Raw genomic sequence first — 15,222 nt, 5'->3', positions numbered from 1 at the left:
GCAATGAAGCTGAAAATACACAATCAGATAGTGGCCGCACCGAGGAACGTTACTGAGTCAGAAACAAGACAAGCCGCTGCTTTAAAATGTTTGCCAAATAAAGAACGAAGAGCACACTGATCCCGATTTAATTCATAAGCGGGATCAGCTCGGAATACATCTCCATATCTCTAGCCCCGCTTTAAGCACCGTATGCGCTGCTCGCGCCGTTTGGACAAGGCGTACTGAGCTCTGAAAGCACTTGCATGTCCTCTAAAGCTGTGCCCAAAGCTTCGTGTCGTCCAGACAGTCGCAGTCTACGATATGTGTCGAAACGGAGGTTTGCTGCGCCGTATCGGCGTCACGCGCTTGCATTGTAAACACGGAGGTACTGTAATGGCACGTACACACTAGCGGCAAAACGCGCGCGGCCCGCCGCCGGCGGCAAGAGGCGCGCCGCGAAAGCAGCCGCGAAACAGGTTTTTCTACCTGAACGTCGGAAAAACATGTTGCTCATTGCTGTGAAAAGGGAAGTCGTACGCGTTGCGAAACCACGTAAGACCAAATTCTCGCATACGTGAGCCAAAAATTGCAAATAAAAAGTTGTAGCGCCACCTATCCTACGAAATTAAACTCAATTATTGCATATATGTTCTGATACATATTTGGTAATGAGGTGTTGGTGGCGACGCGCACATCTGCAAGTGCCCAGATTTTGAATTGATGCGAATGACATTTCTCAACTATCTAGTTTTTTGGCGCATGCCTGTTGTAACTTTGAATGTAGTCCGTCCGCGGCGTGACTACGTACAAGTTACGTTTGAGGTGCTACCGAAGGTGATTAGACGGGCGGATTAATACCAATTTTTTTCTTCGTGGCCTTTTGTCGGCGCGGATTCGCGGTCTCACAGCACGTGCTGCTGGTGCTGCAGCTTCCGTGCTGCCGCGTTCTATTATTCATTTTTGCGTCTGGCGTCAACCTGTACGCAAGTGTCCGTCATCGCGTCTGCGTCTACCTCCACTCAAGTGTCCAGAATTTTTTTTCTTTCTGGAGAGATTTCGTTGTCACCAGGTCTGTTTTATCTTGAACGGGCCTATCGTACCTTGCTGGTAACGGCCATTGCCCACAAGGCCTACAACTGACTAGCGTAGCATCGCGACCGTCGTTTGGCCAGGGAACGCTGTATCCCCTGTTATGGACGCCGCTTCGAAGAATACAGATTATGAGTGGATCGAGGACGAATACGCTCCTCCACCTTCGCAGCCGACTTCAGAACCCAGGTGTTACGGCGGAGCAGGCAACCTCGGCGCAGCGGCTGGCCGTGGCCGGGCTAACTATGAACGACCCAATGCGTCGCGCACAGACGCTGAAGTGATCTCGGTGCCCGTCAAAGATGTTTCCAGGATCATTGGCAGAGGCGGTTCCAGGATTCGCGAGCTTCAGGATTCCAGTGGAGCGCGCATCTGGGTCAAGAGAGACGACGCAGATAATTACTTCGAGACCAAGATCGAGCTTTCAGGCTCCGAAGAGGCGCGTCGCAAGGCCCGCGAGCTCATCGACGCGATCGTCCATCCGCCGGAAGAACCAGCGTGCTCCAGCAAAACCGAAGAACCGCCACCTTTGCTCGACTGGGACAAGCTGCTTGCCAGGAGCGACGAAGAGGCGAAGAAGCGCTGGGCCTCTCTCGCACCGATAATTAAAAATTTTTACGTTGAAGATCCTGAAGTTGCATCCATGTCTGCAGAGGAGGCGGCGGCCTTCCGGGCAGCCAGCAACAATATAGTTGTCAAGTACTTGGGCCCAGAACAACAGCCGCCACCAGACGTTGCAACTAACCCCGTGACGACGTTCGAGCAGGCGTTTTCAAACTATCCGCAAATCTTGGACGAAATCTACAAAAACAAGTTCGCGAAGCCGTCTCCAATACAGAGCCAGGCCTGGCCAATACTGCTTCAAGGTCAAGACCTCATCGGAATCGCACAGACAGGTACAGGAAAGACTTTGGCATTCCTGCTACCAGCCTTGATTCACATTGACAGTCAGCCTGTTCCGAGGGAGGAGAGGAAAGGTCCTTCGTGTCTGATTCTCGCTCCGACGCGCGAGCTTGCCCAGCAGATTGAGCGAGAAGCAAATAAATATCACTACCGAGGGATAAAGTGCGTATGCATCTACGGCGGTGGCAGTCGGCGAGAGCAGATACAGACCGTCAACCTTGGCGTGGAGATCGTCATCGCAACACCCGGCCGCCTCAACGACCTTGTCATGAACAGGATCATCGACCTTAACTTTGTCACTTTCTTGGTCCTGGACGAGGCAGACCGCATGCTGGACATGGGCTTTGAGATCCAGATCCGGAAGGTGATGCTGGACATAAGGCCTGACCGGCAGACTGTCATGACAAGTGCCACCTGGCCAGAGGGTGTGCGTCGCCTTTCCCAGCAGTACATGACAAACCCATTCCAGGTGTTTGTCGGCTCCTTGGACCTCGCTGCAGTGCACACAGTGACACAGACAGTCATCCTGTGCGAGGAAGAGGAAAAGAGGGAGCAGCTTCTGGCTTTCTTCAACTCCATGCAGCCGGAAGACAAAGTGATCGTCTTTGTCGACAGGAAGGCCATGGTGGACCACCTGACAAGCGACTTTGTCCTGGCCGGCATCAACTGCGATTCCATCCACGGATCCAGAGAGCAGTGCGACCGTGAGCGAGCACTTGAAGATCTACGGGATGGCAGAGTGCGCATCTTGATTGCCACCGATGTTGCTGCACGAGGGTTGGACATCAAAGATGTGACGCACATCTTCAACTACGACTTCCCTCACAACGTGGAAGAGTATGTCCATCGCGTGGGTCGCACGGGTCGAGCTGGGCGTACAGGCACAGCCATCACGCTCATAACTCGCGGCAACTGGAGGCAGGCTCGTGAGCTGATCAGCATCTTGGAGGAAGCCAGCCAAGAAGTCCCCACTGAGCTCTACGCGATGGCTGACCGCTTTGATGCTTGGAAGGAACGCCGTGCCGAGGAGGAGCGTAGCTTTGGCATGGACCGCGGTGGCCGACGTGGTGGTTTCCGGCGGGGAGGAGGCGGTGGCGGCAATCGCAACCGTTGGTGAGAGGACAGTAGTTGTGATATGCTGTTGTTATGGTTTGACTAGCGTTCATGTGTTGTTACGCTTTATATTGTTTATTGCGATGAAGTCCTTTTATGACTAATTGACGAGCAAATAAACCGGTGATACACGCTGCATGTTGCCTCTTTGCTTAGGCTGTGCACATAGCCAAGAGAGCACTTTTCCCTCCATCTGTGGACATGTGCAACACAGCCTGCCGGCATTCGCACTTCCAGGTGCCACTTTGCATGTTCCTTGTGCTTTCTTGGTGCATTCAGGTTCTCGGTGCATGAAAGAGGAAAGAAAAAAAAAAGAAAGCAGCGTTAAACGAAGGTAAGGGCTGTTCAAAAGGCAATATTAGGTAAAAATTGAGGCAACTTGCGAGGCATGCTTGGTGAATTTATGCCGAGGTGCTGCGGGAGCCATAAGTATGCAGGCATCCTTCGCATGGAATTTGGTGGTGAAATGGTGCAGGCTAGTGCGACAAAACTGCCTTCACAATAAGGCTTACATCAAACACTACACAAGGAGATGGGACAAGGCATCAATCTTGTGTTATGTTTGCCCTAAGCTTTATTATGAATTGGTACCAGCCAGCCTGTAAATGAATACATTATGCAATACTAAAGGTGTATTTTTGCTTTCAGTTCCACTATAAGATCTGTCAATTTGGGAGAAAGTAGTTTTTCCGCTTTTTCAAACAAGTAGTATTGCTCCCATTGATGTGCTTTGAACAATGTGACAAAAAATGCATTTTGTTACTGCCTTAGGCAATTATTGCCTGTTACCTGTTTCCTTTATTCAAAATGCAAGTGCTGTAAATTTACTGTGAATGCATTGTTGCAAATGGCCATGTTCTGCCGCTCCTGTGTGTGCATGCTTACATTTTTTTGGTGGGAAATCTTCAATGGCCCCAGTTGCCATGACTCGGAAGTGTTGAAGTGCGCTAAGCATGTCGATGTAACTAGACATATACAGGATCTGCATAAAAAATTATCGAAAAAGGAGAAATGGTTGTAGCTCTAATTATTTTTTGTTGCCACTACAGCTATGACCCTCCGGGAAAAAGCAATCAACAATTGCACTTATAATGTTTGTCAAGTGAGGTCTGCTTTTTGCACATTGATCACTGTCACACAGGCATGTGCGAGCATGGTTGAGTACAGATCAAATCAAGGATCAAAGGCCGTTAAATGCATGCCATGTTCAAACACTAGTTTGTTCTAGCTGGCGTCTGTTTCATGCTTTGGTTCAACTCTGGAAAAGTTCAATGCTTACTTCATGGAGAATCGAAAATGCCTGCTTAACATGGCTACAAGATTGTGCTCCGAACGAAATGGTAGGGACTTCCCCTCATGTGGAAGCAATTTAAAAAGCCTCCCAAGGTCCTTGCGACTGTGGGGCTCATAAAATTATGGTAACTGTGTATTGTCTACGGTTCTTACGGGTGGCCTTTTGTGTGCAGCTCGCGGCTTGTAATAAGTTGATGCAGTTTTTGCCATACATCTGCAGCACATGTTAAGCGCTCCTGAGTTGTGCAATTTTCCCGAGTTAAGTTTCAAGACTGGTTCTCACAAGAGCAGCTGTCTACAAAAGTTGCAGCTGTGTAAACCTTGATGGACATGTGGTATATTGTGGACCACATTAGAGCGCACATACTGTAATGGGAAGTGCTAGTGGTAGTCCGAATTCTTCAGTGAGCTTTTCGCGCTCAGTTGTAGAGAGTTTGTGCTTTCTTTAACTGTTAAGCACCTGCTAGAATTCCGTATAGGGTTAACACTGTGTGTGAATAAGTGAACAAAACATTGTGGCAGAAACCATCAACAATGAATTTTAAAGTCTGCGATAGTTTTGGAATCTCCACTACTGCTAGTATGTTGGCTGCCACTTCGTTGCAACAGCTGTAGATGATGTGGGTACTCTGGACGCGGAGGCATCTGTTGCGGATGGGTTGCTATAGCTTTAATATAGTTAGGGCTACATACTTCTTGTGAACAGCACAAAGAGCAATGGAACGAAAAATGTCAGGCGTAACGTTGAGAGACAGGATGTGAGCGGTGTGGATCACAGAGCAAACAGGGATAACCACTATTCTAATTGACATTAAACGAAAGAAATGGAGCTGGCCAGGCCATGTAATGCATAGGGTAGATAACCAATGGGCTATTAGAGTTACAGAATGGGTGCCAAGAGAAGGGAAGTGCAGTCGAGGATGGCAGAAAACTAGGTAGGGTGATGAAATTAGGAAACATGCAGGTAGAAATTGGAATGTAGCGCAAGACAGAGTAATTGGAGATCTCAGGGGGAGGTCTTCGTGCTGCAGTGGCCGGGCAAAAAAAATATGCCGATGTTGATGACTTCCTGTTCGCACCTTGGAACATCTGTTACGGAGGATTGGCCAAGAATGTCTAGATACCAAAATCCCATTGCAGTGCCGCAGGTTGTCTATTCGGACACATACCCAAGCGCACAAGCTAGTCTCGGGGGACTGGTTATGGTGCCACCGTTTATTGTTTGAGATCGCCCATCCAAAGCCGCCGAAGTAGGTAAATAAAGCTGTTTCTTTACTTATAAAAAGGTGGGCAGCACAATCACTGCTTGTAGCTTAGTTACTCAGCACTTCTGTCACGCTTCCTTGGATGGTGCCAGGTTTTTCATAAGAGAGAGAGACACAAAAGACTTCTGTGTCTGCATAATGTTCTGAGAAACTGCTGGTTGTGATGATCGAGAAACTAAGAGGAGACACTGAGTGGGGGAGGTTTACAGGGAACCATCTTCAAGCATATGAATTTCTCTTTGCACGTCTTAACTTTACTGAAATGTCTCTGTACCTTTTTATCCCTTGCGAGAGCGAGAAGGTGTGTTCACAGATGGAACTTCGTCTTTTTCCTCATAGGTACAGTCGGCAGTGCTTGTTGAAATGCAAAGTGAAATATGTTGACATATCTGGCATATAACATAATAATTAACAAAAACATTTTTACACTGAACAGTAGTTCTGAGCTAAGAAATAGGGCAGATGTGTTTTTTTAAGCATTGGTTCGATAAGCATGATGGTGCAGGCATTGCATCACAGCACACAAAATAGGATGTCTTTAGAACAACAGAAAACTGAGCAAGTTCATGTGGATTCATGGTATGCAAAGTCGGGCACGCACTGTACAGACAAAAGAATCACCAGGAGGCCAACCACATGCCTGTTATCAAGTAAACGTTTACACACATGCGGATAGAAAGGAAGACGCATACTTCTTGTGGTCATATTTTTTGCACCTTCCTTTCCATGCGAGGATATCCTACGTGGCATAGCACTGATGAAATAATGATTTGAAGCTGAGGATTCTATTGTCAAGAACGGTCCTGAGTAAAATTCCTGCATTCTCATTTGCATTAGTTTAGGTTGGGGAAGAGAAAACATAAGCATCTTATTTACAGCAGCAAATTAAGCAAAGTATGACTTATTCTTTCTTTCTCTTTGCCCTTGGGCAAATGCGAAACAGTCGCACATGGAAGCTGTGATGATTTATCTGTTCAGATAAAACAGAAAGCTCTATCAACAAGGAGAATGAAAACAGGTTAGGACGGAACATCACATGACAATCTCGAAGCCATGGTAACAAAAATATATTGTTACGGATGATCGATGTTTATTCACAGGTGAAGACTAGGATGGATGAGAGGTCGCCACGATGTCGCCACCGAAATGTAGCCGTGGCTACTGCTGAGTTCTTCGTTCTCCGCCTCTTCTATCTCCTCTTTGCCATGTTACAATCCCCCTTTCGCAGACGAAGCCCACTGGGAGTGTCGCTGTTCTTCGGCGGGGTAGTAGCGCTCAATGCGTGCAACATGAGCAAGCTGGGTTTTCTTGGAACGCCTATCTGTAGACAAAACCCATGCAACCACCTAAGTAAGGTTGCTCAGGCGATCTAAAACAACGATACGGGCCCACATAATGTGACAAGAACTTGCTGCACAAGCCACGCTTGCATTGTGGGGTCCATAGCAGCACTAGGTCACCTTTTTCAAAATAAATGGCTTGATGGGATCTATCGTACCGATCATTCGAGCGGTTTTGCGATGCCAATGTGCCGACGCGGGCTATTCGGCGGGCTTCCTCGACGAGGCAAAGTGTCTTGGCGACGGAATCCTCAGCGTCCAGAGAAAACGGCAGGATCGTGTCGAGGAAGCTCCGCGGTGATCGAGCATAAGGCGGATAGAACGAGCTGTAATTCGTTGTCTCATGCTTCGCAGTGTTGTAGACGTATGTTATGAATGGCAACACATCATCCCAGTTCTTGTGGTTAGAGGACACATACATAGATAGCATGCTTGTCAAAGTTCGATTCGTTGGTTCAACAAGACCGTTGGTTTGCGGACGGTATGGCGTCGAGTGACGAAATTGTGTTCCACATAGCCGAAACAGCTCTTCAACAGCGTCGGCCACGGATTCACGACCGCGATCACTTATGATCACGCGAGGTGGGCCATGGCGTAGGACGACATAATGCAACAAGAAAGCAGCGACGCAAACAGCGGTAGATAACGGCACTGCTGCGGTCTCTGTGTAGCGTGTACAGTGGTCTACACAAATGATGATTCATTGATTGTTATTCGATGACTGTGGGAAAGGCCCTAACCGCGTGACAGGTAAGTAGCAGTTTCTAGCTACCAAGTGTGCGGAGAGTATGGGAGAGAGCAGAAATAGCATTAGTGGTGAGGGTGAATTGGGACTAGGGCATCATCACACAGAAAGTGGATTTTCAAGGCGACGAGCGCGCGCGGCTGTTCAGACTACGTGGTTCAGACTGACCGGGTTGGGTGTTCTGGCTGCCCACGCCGCCAGCGAGGCGGAGCATTTTGCAATTTCACGGACGTGACAACAAAACGCTATGAACTAGGTGCTGTGCACTTACCAGTTAGACCCAAATCCTGCCCAATCTTCTTCCATAGCTCTTTCTTATAGTCGGCTTCCGTGTACCTTGGGTTACATTTGTTGTACAGGACCGGGTACTGCTTGATTGTGTCCAGCAGCAGTTCCATAGAGAACACAGCTGGTTCAGACATGGTTGACGCCGTTTGCATGCTATATGTTGGATGTTTACATTCGTTCACCAGCGCTTCCGCCATCTTGGGTTTCGATTGGCTGCGGCCAAAGCGGCCAACTTTTCCGCGCACAAGAAATCGGTCCGTGCGCGATGCGGCCAGGCGGTCACGGATCCGCCTGTCCGCATGCCCGCTCCGCCTTCGGTGTAAACATGCCTTAAGACCTTCCGGCATCCAGACAATGTCTTGAAAGGTTCCTCAACTATGGACAGCCTACTTCCCAAGAGCCGATATGCAGATAGGAGCCCGGAGAGAAGGCAAGGTATGGCATCAGACGAGGTTGGCTTGCACAGGCTAGCTGCCTGATGTCATTCTCCCTCCTAGTTCTTTTATTGCGATAGCAATTATATGGACACTCCAAAGCAGATTTCTGCCGTCGGCGTCGCCGTTGCCGTCGCCGTCGCCGTGAGGTTCCGTATGACGTCAGTGGAGATGAAATCGTCGCCGCGCGCCGCCGAACGCTGTATGTGCGAGTGAAAGGGCGCGAGGGACGCGCGCTTTCACGGGGAGTGAACGCACGGCGGAGAACAAACGCGCGTTCTGTGCCGTGCTCCCTTAAGGGCTGCAGAAGTAGGCGTCTCTTTCCTCCTTTACAATCACCATATATGTAGAGCAAACGCGCCTTCTTCTGACGCACGAAAGGCCGTGAGGGGGGGGGGGAGGGAAGGGAAGGGAGGCGACGTTTAGCTGCGGCACCAAGTGCCTATTTATATCAGAGGCTCCGGCAACAGTCACCAACGCCGCACGCATTTTGTGCGAACGCGGGCAAAACGCCGACGGCGTCGACAACAGTGCTGTGTGTTGCCGGTGCTGCTGCATGTCCAAGTTTGTACAGCGGATAAAACTACTATCCTTACTCCGTATAGCTCTCTACTAAGTTGCTATCGCAATTGATGCTTCGCCTTTCGGGGGAAACTGCGACAACTTTTTTTTACAGCGAAGCTGTTTATATATGGCTATGGTTCCGTGCATTCTTTCTCTTTGTGTGCAAAAATGTGGGCCAATCCTGGCGATAGTGGAGAAGGGGTCCAAGCGCAATGGCACATAACACTGTGGACTCTGGGTGGAGGGCTCGGGCTCTGGGACCTGTAACGCACCCTTGAACTACCGTTGTCACACCGGGCACCCAAAGAGGTCCCAGGCATAAGGGTGGGAACAGAGGTTTTTACAAAATTGTTTTTTACATTTTTTCCAAAAAGAAATATGATGGGATTTTAGCAAAGGCCGACCTACGTCGGCCATGTCTACATTTGCACCGCTATCTCTTCGTTGGCGTTCCAAGCGCTCGCATATCTAGTTTCCTTTCCTTCCACTCTCCTGTGGTGGTAGTGCCGTCAGAAGGTCACGCGTGTCTAGTTTTCTCCGGCTCCTCCGGACGGCGATCCCGTCGTCTAGGCGAATGTATATAAAAAACCAGGAAGACAAGTTGCCGCTCTCCATTTTGAATTTCACTTCTCTTCTGCCGTCGTAATGGGGAGGCACGTATAGTCCAGACTCCCGAGGAGCGACGTCCCTACAAAGAGCATCGTCCCACATGCGCTTGGTGTTTTGTACACGATCTCCATTGGTGGTGTTTGCTGTCCGCCGGCGCCGATTGCATTCTCGTTCTGTTCCTGCGGTCGCTCCTCGTAGACGCGTTGCTCCCCGAGAGTCTGGACTATACGAGAATAAGATGGAATTAACATAATAATGATATGAAATGTGTGTGCGTACCACTCATCATGATGACTACCGATCAAGGCAATAAATGTTTTCGTGCCTTTGTTCAAAATTCTGTGTCGTGTGCTAAACAGCTTCGCTGGTGATTCATCTTCACAGAGTGGAATGGCTCATGATTTTTTTTCTTCCTCCATGGCTGTCTAACTCTGCCGGACTACTTGGCGCAGTAATGCGGGCACAACTAAATACAGTGACTGCAATTAAGTACACGGATGGCACATGCATTGGATGCTGCTGATGTTGATGCTTTTCTGTTGTGCTCATCTTGTGTATCGTACCATAGTATTTGAATAAAAGCTGTGACTGGATGTGATGCAAGTGAACTGTGGCACACTCTTTCTTTGCTTCACAGGCATTTTTATTCCACACTTTGTACAAGGTTTATGAAACAAATGTGGATCAACTGAGAAAAAAAGAAAGCACCAGGAGTGAGAACAAACTTAGTCAAGTTATTTTGTGGAACGCTATCTAACTGGACGCGCCTTGCATGTTCTGCTTGGAAAAGGATAGCATGTGTCTGCTGCTACATACAATAAAACCTCGTTACAAGAGACACTCAAGGGACACTGGAAACATGTCTCTTGTAACCAAGGTCTCTGGTAACCAAAAATTCTGACAACACTGAGGAGTCGAACTAGACCACTTTATTATACATCAGCATCAAAGTGTGTGACATCTGTTATGCGAACAGAGCTCTCGTATAATATACCTCGTATAACCGAGTGTCTCTTGTAACAGTGTCCCTTATAACGAGATTTTGCTGTACTACCTGCATCCTTTTTAGGAATTGTGGAGGAGCCTTTAACCAGTAAAACACGTTGTGGGGCTAGTTGGTGCATAGCTTTCAAAAGATGAAGCGCCAACAGTGATAGCACATAGAAGAAACAAGCACATAGAAACATAGCACATAGAAGAAACAAAGACAGGACAGGCGCGCCTGTCCTGTCTTTGTTCCTTCCTAATGTGCTGTCACTGTTGGCGCTTCATCTTTTGAGAGCCTTTAACAGTCATTGCAGTGGCACTGGAGTTTTCTAAGTGTTTTACAGAAGTCTTGATTTTTTTTTCTATCTCACGAGATTTAGACGCAGGATTTTCTAATGCACATTGGAGCCAGGAGCTCGTAGCTGCCATTTACAGTAATTTAGTTTAATGTATGAAGGAGTGATGGAAGTATGGTCACATATGTTTCACAGTATTGTAAAGCTTCTCCTACAAAGTTGTGAAACCATGCAAGTGGCTGCTTATTGGTGACGGAACAGAAGTCTGCTGTTTGCATTGAGATTTATGCAAATGGAGCTCTTGAGAACATTCCTTTATTAGTGTGATCTATTGTGTTTGTTTGCGTCATGCAAAGCTTATAGAATGTGGCCATGTTGACCAGTGTGGGCATTTGTGGACCAGTGTGGGCATGCAGTGTGGGCATTTAATAACCGGGAATGTTAATTCGGCTTTTTAATATAGGTATTGCAGTGAAAAAACTTTGGAGAGACATTTGCTACCCCTCGTGGTTCCCTTGCAAGCTGCAGTGGTTATAATCATATCACTAAAAGCTGATAGTAGCTGGCAGTTTCTAGCTGGGAACAAGCACTTTCTCGTCTGTAAAGTGGACTCGGTGCAGTGGGTGAGATTTGAGGATCACTGATGCGTATTTTGTACCCTCGCTTTCTTTACATGTGTCCACTGTCAGGGAAAACTTATTTGTGACATACAAGCAAACGCAACTTCTCCGTTCTGTCACACAATGCTTCTACTACTACATGGGAAAAAAGAATTGGCCACTATGATTCATTGGAAGATACCATTAATTTGTAATGAAATGTGTCTGTACGGCCCTCAGTTCAAATTTTGGGCTACTATGTGCACTTGGAAACAAATGAAGTGTATTCTTCAAGATCAGATGACTCTGTATGGGCCAAAGCTTTCCACCCCATGTTCTGTTTTAGAGCGATAGGTTTTGAGGCCTTTCTCTGAATCACATTAGTCATTTCGATTTTTCAACAGAGCTGAAATCAGCAACAGGCTTTAAAAAATTCCTTCCTCCTCTGGGTTCATCTTAGGTCAAGGTAATGACATCTCGGTGTGACAGTCTTCTACACTGCACAGTTTAGGTAATATGTTCTGTACTCAATGCAGCACCAGATATACATTATTCTTCTGGCAAAACTGCTGGCTCGATTTAGCCAATTTCGCGGTGGCCAAGACGTCAATGTTACCGTGAGCAACAGAGCATCGAGAGAACATTGAGAGTTAGCTCCTTGGCTGTTGCTATTACGTCAGTGACAGTGGCCATTGTCAGGTCATTCTCAGGCCATTGTCAGCTTTTCCCTCACCATGGTGTTCAGAAGAACAAAACTACCCCCTCTACTGCCACTTAGATACGAACCCGTGTCCCTTTGGCAATGTACAGTTTGGGCGCTACCGAGCTAAACTGCTTGCTGATCTCCACTCAAATTTCTCATGGTGGTACCATTTTGCAAGGGGTTTAGTTAATATACCATGTTTTAAGCATTACTTACCCCCCAGTTTAGTCCACACTAAATCTGAAGTGGTTTTGACTGAGGCGACGCCATTTAAAAGATGTTCATTTCACCGCAATGGAATGCTAGCAGCATATTTTACGGCTACGCTGAGCAGCGTGTTTTTGCAGTAGCATCATTTCGACAGATATTCCGCTGCACTGTTCCATTGCAGTAGAATAAACATGTTCCGAGTGGCGTCGCCGCAGATGACACACACTTAGCACTTATTGTGGTCAACACCGGTAAGTAATGCCTGGAAACATGGTATTAACATGCCTATATGCTACCTGTGTGCAAAGTATGAACATAGAGAAACGAGAATTCAAGCAAGAAGAATTGCGCACACCTCGTGCCCCGATTTTTACAACACTCAGTAGGTGCCCTAAATACTGCATTGTCATGCAGCTTTGACACTCGCTAAATTGCATTGGGTCTTGTGAGCCACGCGTACTCTGAGAGTGGTTTCGCCTGTGCCTGTGCTATCTGGTGGTGGATAATGATAGTACCACTGTTCCGGTACTGTGGCCTGTGTGATTGGGTGGCGTGCTTTTGGGTCACTCCAGACAATCTCGAGGTCATGATGACACGAAATCTCATCTTCAGCAGTTATTCCACCAGAGGGTCTGGATGTTGCGATAGCACTTATGATAAGACATTCTGCTCTGGACACAGGTTTGTTCGATTGCATGCAGATGATGCTAGACACTTTCTTCCAGCCATAGGTCTCACTTTGGCAGGGTGTGTCATGACAAGCACATCCTGCCAGACATTCGTGCGATGTGCATGTAGGTGTAACATTGCAGCTGTAACTATCAACTCACTGCTTCAATGGTGGGAGTGCAAGTTTACGCCAAGTTTGTGTTGCATCTTGTGGTGGTTAAATGCGCAATATGACGTGACAGAAAAAATTGGGTGAGGAAGGCTGCGCTACTGTGTTAATAATTTTCAGAGCAGAGCAGCATGCATTGTCTCGCAGATCAGATACACAAGATTTCACTTTGTATTGTGCTTAATATGAAGTTCGCATGCAAAGTTTGTTATTCACTTGTGAAGGAGATGGGAGGCATTCGATTCAACCTAATTATGGCCGAAGCATGGCACGGATCATTTTGCATAGGTACTGTGCCACAGATTTGAATGCAGTAGGAATGATGAAGCAGAATGCTCTGAGAGCGTGGCAGTGACAGCATTTGATTACCAGTCACTCTGTTCGTAGAAGGTGCATTCGAAAACTTTGTGGGGAAATAATCACGTGGACATGCTGCTTAATACCACACACATGGCTCACCTCTCTTAAATTATGCTAAAGGGCCCATTTAACCGGTGCAGAATCTAAAAAAGGGGGAATTGGTACCTTTGGGAAGGAGACTTCCATGGCACTCCCTCCTCGAAACTTACGAGTGGGATTAGAGGTACTTTGAAGCGCTTTGCAAGTAGGGTGTGAAATATTTGTGGTATTTATAGTAGATTGCATAATCAAACTTCTAGCAGAAAATTCTCATTGGATAAATGGTTATAACCCTGAATACGTGTTTCATTGTACCTTACTTCTGCAACGCAACCTGCAGCTCACCAGCCGATGCTGTCCCTTTGAATGCTTATGTGCAGCTATTCTCGGTGCAATAAGCCAAAGTTGGGCCTTTATATCAATGGACAGAAACAGAATAAGTACAGACAGTCGTAATGTGACGTGAGCTGCAGGCAGTTAAGAATTAATTCTGGGAGCTTGAAGTATCTGTTGTATTGCCAAAGTGAGTACCTGGCAGAGAAGCGAGAAGATGAGGGCTTTGCAGAAACCCGAAGAACAGCACACCGTGTGTTTAAGCATCTAGGGAAGTTGTTAAATGTGGAAGAGACACTAAACTGCCAGATTAGTGATCGAAATGCACTGATGAGTACGTTAATATGTGCACGTTTCACGCACCAGTTATTGTGTAGCTCTTTGTTTGAAGTCATCCCTAGGTAATACGATTGCTTTGGTACATTAAACTCAAGGACTTAATTTGATTTTGACACCATTGTCTCTGCTGTTTCCGTGTTGGTTGAATTACCACATGGCCAGCTCCTCCTCATTCCACTTCCAAGTTTCCGTCCAATAGCTTCTGTGTGAGCTTCAGTGTATGAGCTTTTCCAGAGATACTGACTGTCACGAAAGAGCGCGTAATCAAAGTGCGCGCGGCGTGTCATGCAAGACAGCGAAAGAAACACGCCGGGTCCGCGGCAGCATCAACAGAGGTGGAGAGCGCATACGCCTCAAACAGGCGATGCGACCAACGGCGTCTAGACGTCTAGAAGAGAGAGCGTAGGCACCGAGGCTCTTACCCGGCGAGTCTAGAGAGAAAGACATTACTAGACATTGATCCTGATGGCGCGCGCTCACGCGCGCCATCAGGATCAATGTCTAGTCAGTCAGCACCCCCCCTTGACGACGCTCCAACAGCGGCAGTCGAAGATGCGAAAATTGGCTAGAAGATTATCAGGCTTTGAGCATGCTACGGGATCACGACTCCAACCGAAGGTTCGAGAAAGACCGTCGAAGGCTACAAAAAGTGGCGTGTGAGAATCAGAGGAGTTCAGACCGCTCCGGTAAAGAGATGTAATGTGAAGACAGACCGTCAGCGGAAGAAGGGGACTCCCCGGCAAGCTAGTCGACGAGTTCATCGAGCGTCTGCATTTCTGGAAGAAGTTCCTTCTTCGAGATTTGCCCCGAGCTATGCCGAGAGAAGATCGTCGACTATGCACGGCCAGCACGATAAGTGCAAAATGGCACTGAGTGTTTCTATTCATGTGTGT

General features: G+C 47.5%; 3 protein-coding genes across 6 annotated transcripts in view; 2 read left to right on the top strand and 1 right to left on the bottom strand.

Moving 5' to 3' along the window:
• The window catches only part of LOC119441651 (probable ATP-dependent RNA helicase DDX43), a 160,964-nt gene extending 157,761 nt beyond the window's left edge, over positions 1-3,203 (top strand). The window contains exon 2 of one of the 2 annotated variants that reach the window (XM_049661498.1): positions 1,968-3,203. In XM_049661498.1, coding sequence (XP_049517455.1) covers positions 1,968-3,091 — 1,124 coding nt within the window. In that variant the 3' untranslated portion in view covers positions 3,092-3,203. The remainder of the gene's footprint in view (positions 1-1,967) is intronic. The other variant, XM_049661497.1, reaches the window with a different exon arrangement.
• LOC125943110 (uncharacterized) overlaps positions 1-15,095 on the top strand; it is a 492,224-nt gene extending 477,129 nt beyond the window's left edge. The window contains exon 3 of the mRNA XM_049661505.1: positions 14,999-15,095. The gene's annotated coding sequence lies outside the window, so the exon portion shown is untranslated. The remainder of the gene's footprint in view (positions 1-14,998) is intronic.
• The window catches only part of LOC119441650 (probable ATP-dependent RNA helicase DDX43), a 211,266-nt gene that overhangs the window by 89,792 nt on the left and 106,252 nt on the right, over positions 1-15,222 (bottom strand). The window lies entirely within an intron of this gene.

The sequence above is a fragment of the Dermacentor silvarum genome, chromosome 2 (genome assembly GCF_013339745.2).
Source record: "Dermacentor silvarum isolate Dsil-2018 chromosome 2, BIME_Dsil_1.4, whole genome shotgun sequence".
In the NCBI taxonomy this organism is placed as follows: Eukaryota; Metazoa; Arthropoda; class Arachnida; order Ixodida; family Ixodidae; genus Dermacentor; species Dermacentor silvarum.
The sequence above is the reverse complement of the archived record's forward strand: the minus strand, read 5'-3'. Positions and strand labels throughout refer to the sequence as shown.